The following is a 15,993-nucleotide window of genomic DNA, read 5'->3' as shown; positions in this document are numbered from 1 at the left end:
TGGTAGGTACTTGGTCCTTGAAAATAACCTGTACAAAATCATAGACAAATTTCCAAAAGATCACAACAAAGACCTTGGATCACAAACATTCTATAATGTTTATGATAGACGCCATTTTTGTGAGTTGACGTTCGTGTTTGTGGTTAATGTGTGGTATTTGTGGATACTGGAAGGACAGCTGGCTGGTTGGTGGCTTTTATTATAAAGCCAACGATTCTCTTTTAGTTGTTTAAAAGTTTATTTCACATTGTCAAAAAGGAGGGCGGTGCGTTGTCCCAGGTTTCGGCCGGAATAACGTATCGTCCGAACTTTTACAATCTTTTTTTGCGACGGATCCAACCTTGTTGGCATTCAAAAAATAACCACGATGACCCGTAAGTAAATGATTTCGTAACCTATATCAGCGTTTATAGCATCACCTTTTCTAAAAATTATTACATACGTTTCTTTTTATTATTAAATATGCAAGACTCCTAATCTAATATCATTATAATAGAATGTTCTAGATTGCTCGGAATGCACATGAGTAAGCAGTGACGCCACTTTTTATTATTATGAAAATTGACATTTATCGCTTCCAGATGTACCTAGATGCTTTAAACCACTTGGATTATTTAACTATGACTTAGCAAGATAACTAACACTTAACTATTATTATAACTATTGTTAAAGTTAAATGGGTACCCACATACTTACTAATCCACGATTTATTTTACTTGTTGTATTTTCAAGCTAAACAAAGAATCTATCATGGGTATTATTGATATCCTGTTTTGTTTGATAATGTTACAGGGGGAAACCAGAGAGATTTGGCCCGAGCCAAGAACCAAAAGAAGCAACAAGAGCAACAAAAGAAGAAAAATGCTAATGAGAAGACAGGAATGTCTCTCTCTGAACGAAAACATAGGTAAGGCAATTTTTATTTCATGGGATTTCACAACTTTACTGCTAGGTATTGTACAACATAATAATTCTATGATCCATTAAAAAAACTAAGTAAATGTAGCCCCCTTGTCCATCATAATTAGGTCACATTGACAAATGGCTCAATCCTTTCTAATTATGGTTAGGGTATTCAAAACTTGAAGTCAACCTATTTAGTGATACCATGTAGGTACCTACCTAGTTGAAGCAAAATTGTAATTTGATTATGCACTTTTATTTTTTAAAGGGATGCTGAACTAATGAGAGAAAAACAACGAAAAAAAGAGGAACAAGCAGCAGTATCAATGACTAAACCAAAACAAGCTGTTTAATATTAATTTAATAAAGCAAACAAACAAATAATATGCACTTAAGATCTTGACTGCTCCATATTGTAAAGTCACATAAATATGAACTTGCTGTGCTGTGAGCTGAAATTATTCACGTGATATAAAAGCAATCCTCTAATAAGATTATACTACTAGATTTCAGTTTCATTTAAAGCCTAATTTAATAAACGACCCACTAACAATGCTGTGGTTTTCTTTGTTAATAGTATTATTGTAATATTGTATATATACACACAATAGCGCCTTATTAAAATAATATGATCTGAAATGTTGCATTGAATGGTATGAATGGGATTGTCACAATACAGCATTTATGCATACTGAATGTTTATTTGACTGAATAGGTTATGTATACTATTCAATTGCCGATTTTTGTACAATAAAGTCTTAAAGTACACAAATATTTTTTTTATTAAACGGTTTTAATACACACAAATCTTAACTTTGCATGTTGTGCAACAAATGTCTTATCTGCATAAGTAGGTAGAGGTCTGTTAGATGGTGTAGGTAGGTATAAGGTTACGTAAGGTATGTGATTTGATGACAGAAATAGGAATTTAAATTTACTGTTGTGTTTCTGATATTATAAATAGGTAGGTACCTACTTGAACATGCGATGCTTGTAACCGGTACCATAGAATAATACTCTATTACAAAATTAAAACTTAAAATAGGTAGGAAGATAGGTGCTAATAAGAAAGAAAAATATTAAAATAAAGAAACAGCTACCTATATTATTGCACATCTTTAACGTTTTTAACGGTTGCACGCCCTTTAAGAGAACTTTTAGATTTAAGTAGGTAGTTATATTGCGATAGGTGCTTATCAAGTAGGTAGCTGGGTAAGTAGGAAGTACCTATCTATATTAAAAGACAGGCAGGGCCTCTGTGTTTCTGTTTCACATTTATTTAGCAAGTGGTAGACCGCTGATAGCAGAGCAGTGTAGGTATTTTGAAAACTAAATCTCAAGCGTGCCCAAAGATAGGTGAGCCCATAGATGTAATACACCTATTACTATCTATAATAAGGGTGAGCCAGAAAAAAAATAATACCGGTGATACACACGGTGGTAACACACGTTAGCGTCAGATATCCTAGACCAAGTGCGATATTTTATGTTTGGAGACTATCAAAGTTCAATACCTCTTTGATACTGGCATAGAATAAGGAATGATTATAGATATAGTCATGATAACTATATCATGACTATATCTATAATCATTCCTTATTCTATCCTTATCCCTTATTCCTTATTCTGGACACTAGTCCAGTGGGTGAACGGATCGAGAGGGGTAGTAGGTAGGTAGCTACTTAGTAGGAAAACTGTGCAGGTCGAAAACGCGCTAGGTTGTTCGACCGTTCAGGGGTGGTTATTCGAACACCGGAAGTCAATATTATTACCGTCAACGCAAAAATATCCTAGAATCTCGTTTTCTTTTTTTTTTGCAAAACCCAGTTAGCAGTAGGTACCAGCCTCAGTGCTGGTCTCGGCTACTGAAGTAGGTGGGTTTAGATGATCGTGCACCATGTCAGGGACCTTTGGCGGCTCAAATAGGTAATACCCCTCCTGACACCACGATTGGTGAAATCGGTCATCGACCTTCTAGCCCAATTTAAACTCACACGAATGAAGAAGAATAATAACAAGTTAAAATTCAGTAGGGTAAGTAGGTACAGGTTTATTAGAAATTATAGCTATACCTAAAAACATAGTAAGGGCTTAATAAAATATCTACTAAAAAGTATGTAAGTAGTAGTATATAACAAGTAATATGTAGGTAAGGAAAATACAATTCAAACTTAGGTTAATAATAGGAACGTGCCTTCTACCACCTACCTATATAAAATAGACAGGTTACAGAACTTAGTAGGTACGTAGGTGCATAAAACCACCTTATTAATACAAAATAGAGAAGCGGTGAAAATGTGTGTCAGTTTTTATTTAACGTAGTTACCTATATAACGTACACACGTTCACCGCTTGTTTATCTTTAACCGACTTCAAAAAAAAGGAGGCTCTCAATTTGACCCGTATGTACCTATGTAATATTGTGGAATTGCACTAGGTACGCTCGGCTATGTGGGCTTATAATACCTACGTAAGGCGAATTTCACAGATATATAATATATTGTAAGTTTGGTATGTTATGTATGTACGACTACGCATTTCTCAAAAACTACAAATCGTATTGCAATAGTGATTGGATCGTCCAAAATAATGCAGCAAGTTTCATCAAAATCCGCTTAGGTTTTAGAGGTATTATGGTTAATAGTATAATATTAAATAATAAAATAATATTATTGAACTCGTTGATGTCTTTTGTATGAAATAAACCCATATCAGTGTTAGTTTTCTTCGAGACAATGACGTCATAAATCGTCTGAAACTGACGTATAATGCCAATGATGACGATGATGAGTAGGCAATGAAGTCGTTAGAAGTCATTTATATTGCAATAATTCCATTTTTATCGATCAACTTATTGAAAAAGTGCAAGTTAGTGTCTGACGGGCGGGATTTCAACCCGCGGCTCTTGGCAAGGCGGGACGAGTATATTAACCATTATACCACATTCACATTATTACATTTACAAGGTACCCTAAACACGCCACGGGCGGGTGAGTGCTATAAAAACAAATAAAACCTATCAAAATCGGTTTAGTGATTTTCATGTTAGGGTCAATTGCAAAAAAAACCGTTAAAATGTAATGTAAATGTAACGCTGAAATTAATAGGACTCCCAATAGTAAGTACATTTTTCCTCTCCCCCGGTACGCATGGCGGAAGATGTTAAATTAGCTACACTTCGGCAACTGCGTGACGCTTCTAAACCCAATTGCGCTCCTTTCACTTTCAACTCTATTGCCATGTGTGATGTTAAGAAGACACTCCTCTCTATCACTTCCAATGCTGTGGGGGATGATAAAATATGTTTGCAGATGATACGTCTGATCATAGATGAAGTGCTGCCAGTCATCACTCATCTTCTGGGGCATTCTCTGACAACATGCTCATTCCTCTCAGTCTGGAAAAAGGCCCTCGTCATTCCACTTCCTAAAACCTATAATCCTTCATCCTTCTCACAATTCCGTCCTATTTCCATTTTGCCCGTTTTGTCCAAAGCTCTAGAGAGCATAGTCCATAGTCAACTGAGTTTTTTTTTAGTCAGAAATGATTTGTTAAATCAGTTTCAGTCTGGGTTTCGTCCTGGCCACAGTACTGTCACGGCATTGGTCAAAGTTACTGACGACATCCGACATGCCATGGAGCACAGGCAGCTCACTCTGTTAACTCTTCTTGATTTTAGTAGTGCCTTCAACTCGGTTGACTTTGACGTGCTTCTAGGTATCCTCGAGTCTCTTAACATATCTCCACTGGTGATTGATTGGTTTGATTCCTATTTAAGAGGTCGCTGGCAGTGTGTTCGTGTCGACGACATGACATCTGACTGGTGTGAACTGCCTGCCGGTGTTCCTCAGGGTGGCGTGCTTTCTCCTTTACTTTTTTCAACCTTTATTAACTCTATCACTAATGTCATAACTTCCAACTACCACCTATATGCTGATGATCTGCAACTTTACTCTCACTTTTCGGTTGACGAAGTTACCGCCGCTGTCGCTACCATGAATAATGATCTGCACTGTATTGGTAAGTGGGCTGAATCACAGGTCATAATTATTGGTAGCCGACCTATGTACAAGCGTCTTCGCAATATTAATTTACCACCTGTCATTTTTGATGGTGCACCACTGCAATACGCAGAGTCGGTAAAAAATCTTGGTCTGCTGCTGGATTGCAATATGTCGTGGACCTCTCACATTAATCAGGTTAGCAGAAAAATGCATGCTGCATTCCACTCACTGAAGCGTCTTCAGAGTTTTCTTCCCCTTAAGACTAAAATCTCTGGCTCAATCCCTCATGCTCCCTATAGCTGATTACGCGGACTCCTGTTTTCTTGACGCCACTGAGGAGCTTGTCAATAAGCTTGAGAGGCTTCAGAATCTGTGTATTCGCTTTATTTTTGGCCTTCGCAAGTATGATCATGTTTCGGAACACAGAAAACAGTTGAGATGGCTCCCGATTAGGTATCGACGGCGATATCATATACTTGTTCTTCTCTTCAATGTTTTAAATAATCCCTCATCGCCACGATACCTGCGGGAGCGTTTCACGTATTTCGCCTCATCTGGTCGCACTCACCGTCCCCTTTACAACTTGCACCTGAAAACTCCCCCCTATTCTACGCAAATGTACGGTGACTCTTTTGCCGTGCAGGCCATCAAACTGTGGAACGCGCTACCCAGGGTCACTCGGGAATGTGACACGGTGGGTAGTTTTAAAAGGAACTTGAAGGATTATTATTTGAGTCTTGCTTAAGTTGCATTAGTCGTATTTGTATGGGTTTACTTATTTATTTAGGTATATATATATTGTATATAGTGTGTATTTTTTATAAACCAATATAGAAAGTATATAATATGTTTATATATTTATGAAATATATATTATATTATAATTTATTTAAATGTGGTTTGTAGGTTTAGGTTAATATTGTGTCTTATATTAGTATAAGTAATTTCTAAATAATTTGTACGCGTATGTATGTCTATCTATATAATATTATACGTTGAAAGTCTCTCTTGTCACGTAGGTCAGCTGGAAGAAATCTCTTTGTTTAGAGATAAGCTTGCCTGTACTATCTGTTTTCTTTGTATGTTTCTTGTGTCTGTTTCATTGTGTACAAATAAATAAACAATAGTGGCTGAGATTTCATTTATTAGTATAAATATGTAAGTATATCTACCATTCATTACTAGGGTGAACTCATCTAATGTGACAAAAGCTTTTGAGCAATAATAAAATAAATACCTACCTGAGCGGATGAAAGATAATAGGATTACAAAAGCAATATATATGTACGATCTCTGAATCATTGTGCGTGTAAGAAAGAATTGATGAATGTGGAGGAAGCAAGACTAGTGTGTCAGGAGTCAGGATCGAATCAGACGGAATTCCATAGTCTATGCTTACCCCGATGGGAAATAGGCGTGAGTTTATGTATGTATAAAATACGTAGGTACATAGTTACCAACAAAATTATTAACTTCACAATTCAGATCCTAACAGTGTATTCAACAAAATACATTTTTATACTTTTATTAAGTATAGTTATAAAGTCTGCTTTTTTAAAATTACTTTGTTATTGTTAAGGCGCTAAATATATAAGTAACTAATAAATACCTACCTAAAGTATGTTCTAACACATGACTCGACCAACGACTACGTACCTATTAACACCATCTTACTACATTATCACACTCTTTCTCCCCAGCATTCTCTTTTTAGAACCAAATTGATTGCTCTGATACAGACTTAGACCCATATCAAACCATTCATCTATTAAACGTAATTCTCGACAAGAAACTGGCAATGGGTTGCCTTCTAATGTCACATTTACCAGACCTGGCTTCCGGTTAAACCTCTTTTGGCATTTTATAACATCCAGCAAAGGGTTTAACGTCAAGTAGGAGAGATTATTATAAGCCAAATTTAAGTAGACCAAGGAGACATTGCCCTTATAATAACAAGCACCGTCAAGTTGCATAATATCTTGAAAGAATGGGTTATCAAATTCACCACACATTTCACGGGCCGCTGATTCAGCCTTTTCGTACAATATCATTTCCTTCTGATCCACTGTCATATCTTTCCCTTTCTTTGCTGTTGAAAAGGCTTTGGAAGGAGACTTTCGAGCTAATAGTTTGTTTGAAGTGGCTGCTGTTCCCTTATAGTTTACCAGTAATTTGTCCAACAACGCCATTTTTCTTTTTAAATACTTTATGTAATCGGACCTCATGGCGATTAGTTCGTTAGGGGTCATTTCAAAGTCCCGTAGAGGTCGGAGTATTAATTTTGCTCCTTCATCTGTTAAATTGTTGTTTGCCAGATTAAGATAACTTATTTTTCTATTAGATCTTAAGGTATTTGCAAAATATTTGGCACCGATATCGGTAATCCTATTAGAAGATAAATTAAGAGCTTGTAACGTTTTAGACGCTGGAAAAGGATATTCGAGCTTGAGTGCTATGTTTTTAGCTCCAGTATCTCCAATTTTACATCGTGATAGTGACAGATATTTGATATTCGAAGGGTCATCAAGTAAAATATCATAATTGGCTTCGGGAACAAATGTATTGTCTAAACTTAATTCAGTAATATTGGATAAAGCAAGTATAGGACATAACTCGTGGGCAGTATACTTGTCGATCCCGCTGTCCATGCATATAGAGTTTAACGTGGGGTAAAACTGAATTATGATGACAATCAGTTTTAGAACTTTTCTTGGCACGATTTTATTTTTCTGAAACTTTATCTGTATAAGATTTTCCCCCCTATAAACAGCAATGATACGTATAATAGCATCACCGTCAACTTCGCTGTTTTCACTTTGATCCTGAGTAACGGTGCTAGTGTCATAGATTGTAGATTGATTTACATTTCCAGATTTTGCTTTTTTGGTTCCTTTAGCTTTTGTTCGATCTCCAACTGCACTTACGTAATCATCTGAAAAAGTCACAGATATTACGTTTTTACAGTTACAAGGGACCGCAGACATCTATCTCAGTGGGTATTAGACGTATAAATTCAACTTGCGTTCCCGCGAAAAAGGGTATTTGACAGACGGACGGACTAAAAAGTAATCCTGTAAAGGTTCGAATTTCCCTTTTGGGTAAAAAAAGATAAGAATTCGCTCTTAACGCCTACCAAACTTGCAACGAGCAAAAATATAATTGTTTGATTTTAAATTGTTTATGAGCGGCGGGGCCATGTTATTAGCTAGGTACTAGTGTGTTGTGCCAGTTATTAAGAGGAGGTAGCTGAAACTTTAAGTAGGTAGGCAGGCAATCAAAAGACAACTTTTGCACACATTTTTACGTAACGATGTTTCAAGGTCCCCTTTTACCCGTGGTCCCACCAACATGTCCCCTGGTGGGTCCACGGATATTTTTTTTTACCCGTTGTCCTATTTTACGTACATTGATCGCCAGTGGGTCTACGGGTAATACAGTTTATTAGAAACTATAGATATTTTGTGATAATCCGTATGTTAAGTGGTCACTTTTACGTGCCTGAGACGATAGCTATGAATATTGGAAGTTAGAAAGAACGCGCGCGAAGTTACGGACGCGCCCATATACCTACAATTTCTTTTGGAGCACAGGCACAGATCATTACAAAACAGAACGTACTTACCTTGTAATACTCTAGTAATAACCAGTCGTTGCTCTAATTGAAATTGATCGAATGCCCAAGGAAGAAATGCACAAAAATCCGATGGTAAGGGCTGATCATCGGGATAAGAACCCACATAGCTCACCGCATCCAAGCTTTTTGTTGCAAGGGCATGAACAGAACGGCCTGTTTGAATATGAGTCATTATTAAACTTAGTAAAATTATAATAATTGTTTCCTTGTATAGAATCTAAAACAAATAGCTTTCCAACAATGATGGAAGAAACGACATCAGATGTCGAATTCTATAAAGAAAGAAAAAGACTATCGCAGGTTAGGTAGTTACTCGACCTGGCTGGTTTCATCTTCTTAAGTAATTTTGTTTATTGTCGCTTATAAAAAAAGAACTGATATAGCATAAGGTGGAGACTTCTCTCCCATTCTATGGTCTCTCATTTGTAGTGTTCACCGTGTTCACCGTTTGAGACCAAAGAACAACACGGGGGGAAGTAGACATACACAGGGGCTTTCCTCTGCGAACCTATACGTACCCAGAGCAAAAAACTAGTTGCAGTCGGCCTGAGCGCTAGACTGAATCTAGGTGCGTACCTGAAACGACGTCCTTGAAAAATGCTTAATTGTTCGGTATTTTGTAGCTAAAAGGCCCCGCGAAAAGTGGCAGAAAATTTTGTATTGGCAACTAATGCCATGGCTACTTCCTTCCGGTCCGCGGAGGACCGTGTTGCTCTATGTTTGAGATTTTAACTAGGTACCTACCTATTATTTTAAGTCCCGAAGGATTTTTGTAAAAGGCGGACATACCACAGGGTTATGTCTTTACTACACGCCTACTTCCCACCGGGGTAAACAGAGGCTGACACGTTTTATACACGCCGCGGTTTAGACTACCAGTACGTAGTATTTTTCCTTATCATAATATGATATGTACCATATTATGGTACCATACTATAGTATAGAGCACCATATTATGGTACTAGGAACACCCTCTTTTAAGGACACTTACAATTTGGTCAACGCATGTCTTTCTAGTCTTCCTGTGCCAGCCTTACCAATAATCCCCAAACCTATTAAGGAATACCAGTCCTTATACACAGCTTTAATCTTAGTAGGTATCCTACTCTCCGCTGTAAGATGGAACCTTCTTCGATCTGCTATAAGACGTCTCAAAGATCAAATCCTTGCTTAAATGAGCTAAAAAAGAAAAAAAAAATATGCAAAGGGTATTCATTTATTGATGTAATACTACCGCGGCAGCTCTAAGTAGTAATTTGAGGTACTTAGTAGGAATAATTATTGATACCTTCTTCGTAGAGACTTTGTACTTTACAATACTGGAAGGGGTATTATGAATTAGATAAGCAAAAAAGCGGGGAAAACAACAACTTCTTTGCGCTTACCCTAATCTTTAAAAGCTTTTAAAAATCAACAATAAAATTAAACTTATGGAATACAATGTGCATTACATATCATAGAAATAATAATTAAAACTTAAAAATATTGAAAATTAATATTTACTAGCTATGCTAGATTAACAATGGTGTTTTGTTACAGCCGTGGTATCATTAATTAAGTAGGTATGTAGAGAGGATTTATCTATCATTTACTTTTGCCTGGACGCACTTGAGATTTTATAAAAAGCGTACTTCAAATGGTTATCAATTGGCCATATGGGGAATAAATAGTAATACCACATTTCTATCGGGTCTTTGAGTGATGGTAATCTAATAAGGTAAAAATGCAAATTACCTTATTTATTTATATTCCAAGTAACCCGACCCGGCTCCCCAAGTCATCCCGTGACCCGTCCGTGTCGCTATAAAACGACCGAAAAACCTACATTGATAAGGAACCCAGTTGCATTTTAACCTTATTAAATGAATACACCACAAACATTACAATACAATATAAATACACTTTATTGCACCAAAGATACGATAAGATAGATTACTGTATGTATTATAAAAATTGTATGTATTTCAAAGTGACTAATCAGCTTGCAACATCAATATTCATAGAGCAAACAGATTTCTGGTCGTTTTTAACACTTTCATGGACACTGCCGATATTGACCTTATATTCATAAGTCTATAGACTATTCTTGAAGATGTTGAAAATAATTTAGGAGTATAGGACGGTTACATACTCGGAAGCTCATCCCAGACGTAAAAAATATATATAAAAGAGTGCGTTCAGACGTTAAAGTTAAAGCACATTGACTAGAGCGGAGTAGTTTGCGGAATCAGGACTTCTAGTTTTGAATGAACTCCTATACAACTATAGTCTCCAGTGGGCTTAGCACCGTAAGCACGCCACTCTTTCTCGCCGCGACAGAGATCGTCTGTCTCTTTCTGTGCAGTATTGTGAGAGTGACGGGTGACGTATGTCGAGGCGAGAAAGAGTCGCGCGCTTTCCGGCAAATGTGCGCCTTATGTTTTCAAAGCAATTCGCCCACAATCCATACGATCCATCTGCCCCAGTCAACGCGCAATTTAAGACCATGCGTAGTAGTCTACCTCAACCGATCATTCGATACTACAACAATTTCGGAATAGACAATTACAGCGACAGCTGATGAAGTCAGAAAAGTATTGATTCGCGCCGATTTCCAAATATGACGAATTAACAAGTAGATCCCGGTACACGGGACTTAAAAATCACTACACAAAGAGATCTGGAAGCGGGAGTTTGCAAGAAACCACTCCGCGCGCTTCGAGATTCTTGTAAACGCGTGCATACACACTTGAACATCAGATGAGTAGGATAGCGCGTTCCTGAGTACGCGTAGTGCGTACATTGAGAGAGAAAATATTCATCGTCATCATTGCATACGTGCACAGTTCCCGTACGTACGGTCACGAGCATTAATATGTACATACACTTTGGGACCATGTCACATTAACTTTTTTGACAAATTGAACTGTAAGTTTCTCTAAATGTCAAAAATGTTAGTGCGACAGAGTCCTAAAGTGGGTACATGATATTGCTCATGACACCATGACTGTACACCATGACTGTACGCGTAGCTGCAAATACGGACATAGCGTTTCAGTACACGCGTTACTGCCGACGCGTATGTGGTTATTATACTATTCAATCCATCTAGCCCGATGTGTCAAAGTCACAGGCTGCGCGGTCGGGATTGTGTAGTGTAATATCAAATTAGTGGGCGTAACAGTCTTAATGTGCCCAGCAGTGGGACGTATATAGGCTGTTTATGTATGTATGTAACAGTCTAATAGCGTCGATTTAAGCGGTAGTTACACTACATAATCCACCCAGACCGATGCGTCAAGGTCATGTCGAGATTGGGGGCTGCGCGCGTGACCTTGACGCATCAGCCAGGATGGATTGGCAAATGTACTTAGCGCTTTTTCGATCTCGATGCGCCTGCCCGTGACCGTGCCTGGGTTGATTGGCTAGTATAATAACCGCTGTACCTATGCACGCGCTATCCATACGCAGTTTAAAAAAAGCCCGACGCCCGGAGCGCTCCCAGTTCTGCCGACGCGTACAGTCATGAGCAATATCATGTACCCACTTTAGAACCCTGTCGCACTATCATATTTGACATTTAATGAGACTTACGGTTTAATTTGTCAAAAAAGTTAATGTGACATGGTTTCAAAGTGTATACATATTAGTATTTGTGACCGTACATCGGGCATAAAGCAGTTAGATTTCGGGACACTTGTGATGTGCAAACGCAATTTAACTCAAGTGCATATTACATTGAATATTTAGATATTGAATATTTTGTTATTTTTGGGCCTGGTGGTCGATAATTTTGAAAGACTACCGCATGGTCTTGTTACAAAAAGTTTTGGTACATATCTTATGCATTGCTGTTAAGTAAACTTTTCTTTTCAAACTCCTCTCTCTGTCTATAAAGTTCTTCGACTAAATCCTGTATGAATGGATGGTTGAACTTCCCTTCTGTTGCAGTGAAGAACTCTTGTAGTTTCTTTGGTGCATTCTCTCGTTTCTCATACTCAAAAGCTTGGAGTATCATGTCGTAACGATCCAAGTCTTTAGCGAATTTGGCTTCGGGAGAGCTCTGGTTTTCGTACTCCTGTAATTAAATATTTGTATATGTTAAATACCGAGTATAAAAAAAACATAGTTAAATAACGAAAACAGGTGCGAAACTTGATAAGATGTTAGACTGAACATTGGACGAAAGTGGTAATGGAGTGTATGATATTTTAATTTGTTCTTTTTTCTTAAAATTAGTTATTAGGCGATCCGCAGCCTATGAAACCTTTTCAAGCTGCGGACTTTCCTATTTATAGAATCGCTAATGTATAACCTGTCCAAACGAAATAAACACCTGGTGGCAAGAACATCGGCTTACTTGGAAGATTTGAGACATCTCCCCATTGCAGCCAGGACTAATTAAAATGCAATAAAAGATGGAATTATCGCAAATACAGATGTGGTATGTATTATCCATAAAATTACTTTATAATTTTATTACTTACAGGTAAATATTTCTATGTTATCTGTCAATATATGACCAGGCAGTTTTGAGATATTTGAACACATTGTGGTCCATGTCATAACAATATATTTTTTCGAATATTTACTATTACAAAGACAGTACCTACACATCAGCACATTTTTTTTTTTTTTTTTTTTTTTTTTTGTTTGTTGAACTACGATCAGTCGACAGACTATGAGCAGTTGTGTTGACGTATGAAAGGTGGCGTGACTGTAGCAACGACCAGCGTCGTAGCTTACCTCCGTTACACAATGTGGCTTCTTTTTAAGCGCTTTATAACATTAGTTGGATCTAAAAGCTCAGAAGCAAGAGGATTAGGATGACTGGCCAAGCGGTCTAGGTGTTTCTTTTGGTAGTGCTTGATAACTTCAGCAACCGTTGGAATCTTTAGATACTCGTGTATTTCGTTGTTTCTAGTAAACCAAGGGGCATTTAAGATGGCTCGTAGTATGGCGTTTTGCACTCGTTGAAGACAGATAATGTTGCTTTTACTGCTCACTCCCCATATTTGTATACCATATGTCCAGATGGGCTTAAGGAGTGCGTTATAAAGCAGTAGTTTGTTGTCTACTCTGAGAACAGAATTTCTTCCCATAAGCCAATGTAGATTTTTGTATCTGTAGTTTACCTCATCTCTTTTGCGTTTGATATGGTTTTTCCATGTGAGTCTTCTATCCAAGCAAAATCCCAAGTACTTGACACAATCGTTATGCGGAAGAGTGACACCATCAAGTGTTACTGAGGGACAATTGTCTTTTCTAAGTGTAAATGTAATGTGGTTGGATTTGTGAGCACTAGCTTTTATACGCCATTTTCTTAGCCAATTCTGAGTAGCATCTAGTACTTTTTGCAGTTTGGTACTGGCTTCGATTGGATCCTTATCACAAGATAGATAGGCTATGTCATCAGCATAGGTAGCGACAGACACGCTTTCAGTAGTAGGGAGGTCAGCCGTGAAAATGTTGTAAAGCACAGGCCCGAGAACGGATCCTTGTGGTACTACAGCTTCAATACTGTGTAGAGCAGATCTCGCGTCGGCTTGTTTTACTTGAAAAGACCGGTCAGAGAGGTAAGAAGTGATAATCAAAAATAGAGAATGCGGTAACTTCTGCTTGATCTTGCAAAGTAGTCCCTTGTGCCAAACTCGGTCAAAAGCCTGTTCGACGTCAAGAAAAGCTGCAGAACAATATTCTTTCCGCTCGAAACATTGTCTAATTGCGTGGTACAATCTGTGCACCTGGTCAGTTGTGGAATGCTGCTTACGGAAGCCAAACTGATGCCTCGGGATGACATCATATTCGGATGTCATCTCTATGAGTTTAGCCAGAAACACGCGTTCCCAAAGCTTGGACAGTATAGGTGTCAGACTTATGGGTCTATATGAAGTGACTTCATAGGGAGATTTACCAGGTTTTCCAATCATGATGATCTGCGATATCTTCCAAATAGAGGGAAAGTGTGACGTTCTAAATATTGCGTTGAAGAGGCATGCCAAAAATGTGATAACATCAGCACATAAGCATAAAATAAACAAAGATGTAAAGAAATATAAAACTTTAGAAAAATCTCAAATATTATGTAATTTAATCTATTTATTCCATAGTCTCTACTTACCCCAGTGGGAAATAGGAGTGAGTAAATGTACATGTACAAGAATTTATTACTGATTTTTTTGTGTCCTGGGGTCAAAATTCGATGTTCTTTTGACTTGCAGGGTCCTCAGGGAAAGTTCATAACGAAGTGAGCAGCATCTACTCCCACATAAGTGCAGGAATTAGATGTTTCGTAACACAAAAACCATCTACCAGTCCCCTTTCTCAATTATGGCAATATTAAGTTTTGAGTTTGAATATTAATTGTCTACCTTATAAAGCTCATACATTCTGTCACCAGCAATGCCAGTGAGCTCTGCAATCCTCTGCATGGCTACATCTTCTTGTCTGTGTTTTTCCTCTGGCGACACACCACAATGCGGAGTGATGTCCCCAACAATGCACTCTGCTAAATCGTGGACCAACGCTGAAAGTATAGGATTTTTTTAGTGTAACTATAGTAACATAATTATTATTATATTACATTTTTCATATAAGAATATTTTGAACTTTGTATTTGTTTTGTATGTTGTATGCAATAAAGTATATTTGTATTGTATTGTACTTTTTTTCTAGGTTAATAGCACACAAAGCAATTGGAATATTTCCTGTTTCCTGTACAATTAGGTACCTTATACAAATCATTTTTTAACAATAAATTTAGAATACTTAAAACTTACACCTACTGGATTTTGTTCATAATAAATCTGATAATACTTACCAATTTGAAGGCACTTAAAACGATCTAGTTTCGTCGGATTTGTAGCATCTGTGAGTAGAAAAGTCATAAGCCCCATGCGGTACATGTGACCAGCTATTGACTCACATTCATTAATATTACACAGCACCCATCCAGTCCTTTTCTCGTGCTGAAATTCATAAAAATAAGGATTTATTTTATACAGAAAGAAGGTCAAATGCGAAACCAAATGCAAATATTGTAATTCTTACCTTCAGGCGACCGACTAACTCCAAAAACTCAATAATCTTTTTATTTTCTACTAATTGAGCCATTATGTAAGTTGTTATTACAATGTAAAATATCTTCCAGTAACAACTAGTTTCTTTGAATGCACGCACGCTTATATCCGCACAATACCACAAAAAATATTATCGTCCAGACGTCCACACTCCTGCTTGCCATTGGTCTTGTATGGGTATTGTCAATGTCAGTTGTCAAACTAATGTCAGTTTTTCTTTGTTATTTCATCCGTAGGATAGGCAAAGGGAACATAGTCCATACAGTCAAGAAATACGGCTGTCTCCGAAACATCATTATAATTCTATAGGAATATCTGTGCCCTAGAATAACTTTGAGTATAGAATGGTTTCTTTACTCAAAGTAGAATAAGGAATAATAGTACGTACATCACTA

At 37.4% G+C, this 15,993-nt stretch overlaps 1 protein-coding gene across 1 annotated transcript; it reads right to left on the bottom strand.

Annotated features, from left to right (window-relative positions):
- Positions 1 to 12,291: 12,291 nt before the first annotated feature.
- LOC126373446 (5'-deoxynucleotidase HDDC2) lies at positions 12,292 to 15,766 on the bottom strand. Its single transcript, XM_050019607.1, has 4 exons — positions 15,570 to 15,766; positions 15,340 to 15,487; positions 14,891 to 15,045; positions 12,292 to 12,597 (listed from the first exon to the last, which is right to left on the bottom strand). Exons 1-4 carry the CDS (start codon positions 15,630 to 15,632, stop codon positions 12,361 to 12,363), a joined length of 603 nt encoding a protein of 200 aa, XP_049875564.1. The 5' UTR covers positions 15,633 to 15,766; the 3' UTR covers positions 12,292 to 12,360.
- Between the last annotated feature and the right edge of the window lie 227 nt (positions 15,767 to 15,993).

Source organism: Pectinophora gossypiella, chromosome 2 (genome assembly GCF_024362695.1).
Source record: "Pectinophora gossypiella chromosome 2, ilPecGoss1.1, whole genome shotgun sequence".
Classification (NCBI taxonomy): Eukaryota; Metazoa; Arthropoda; class Insecta; order Lepidoptera; family Gelechiidae; genus Pectinophora; species Pectinophora gossypiella.
Note: the sequence above shows the minus strand (reverse complement) of the source record. Positions and strands in the feature narration are given on the sequence as shown.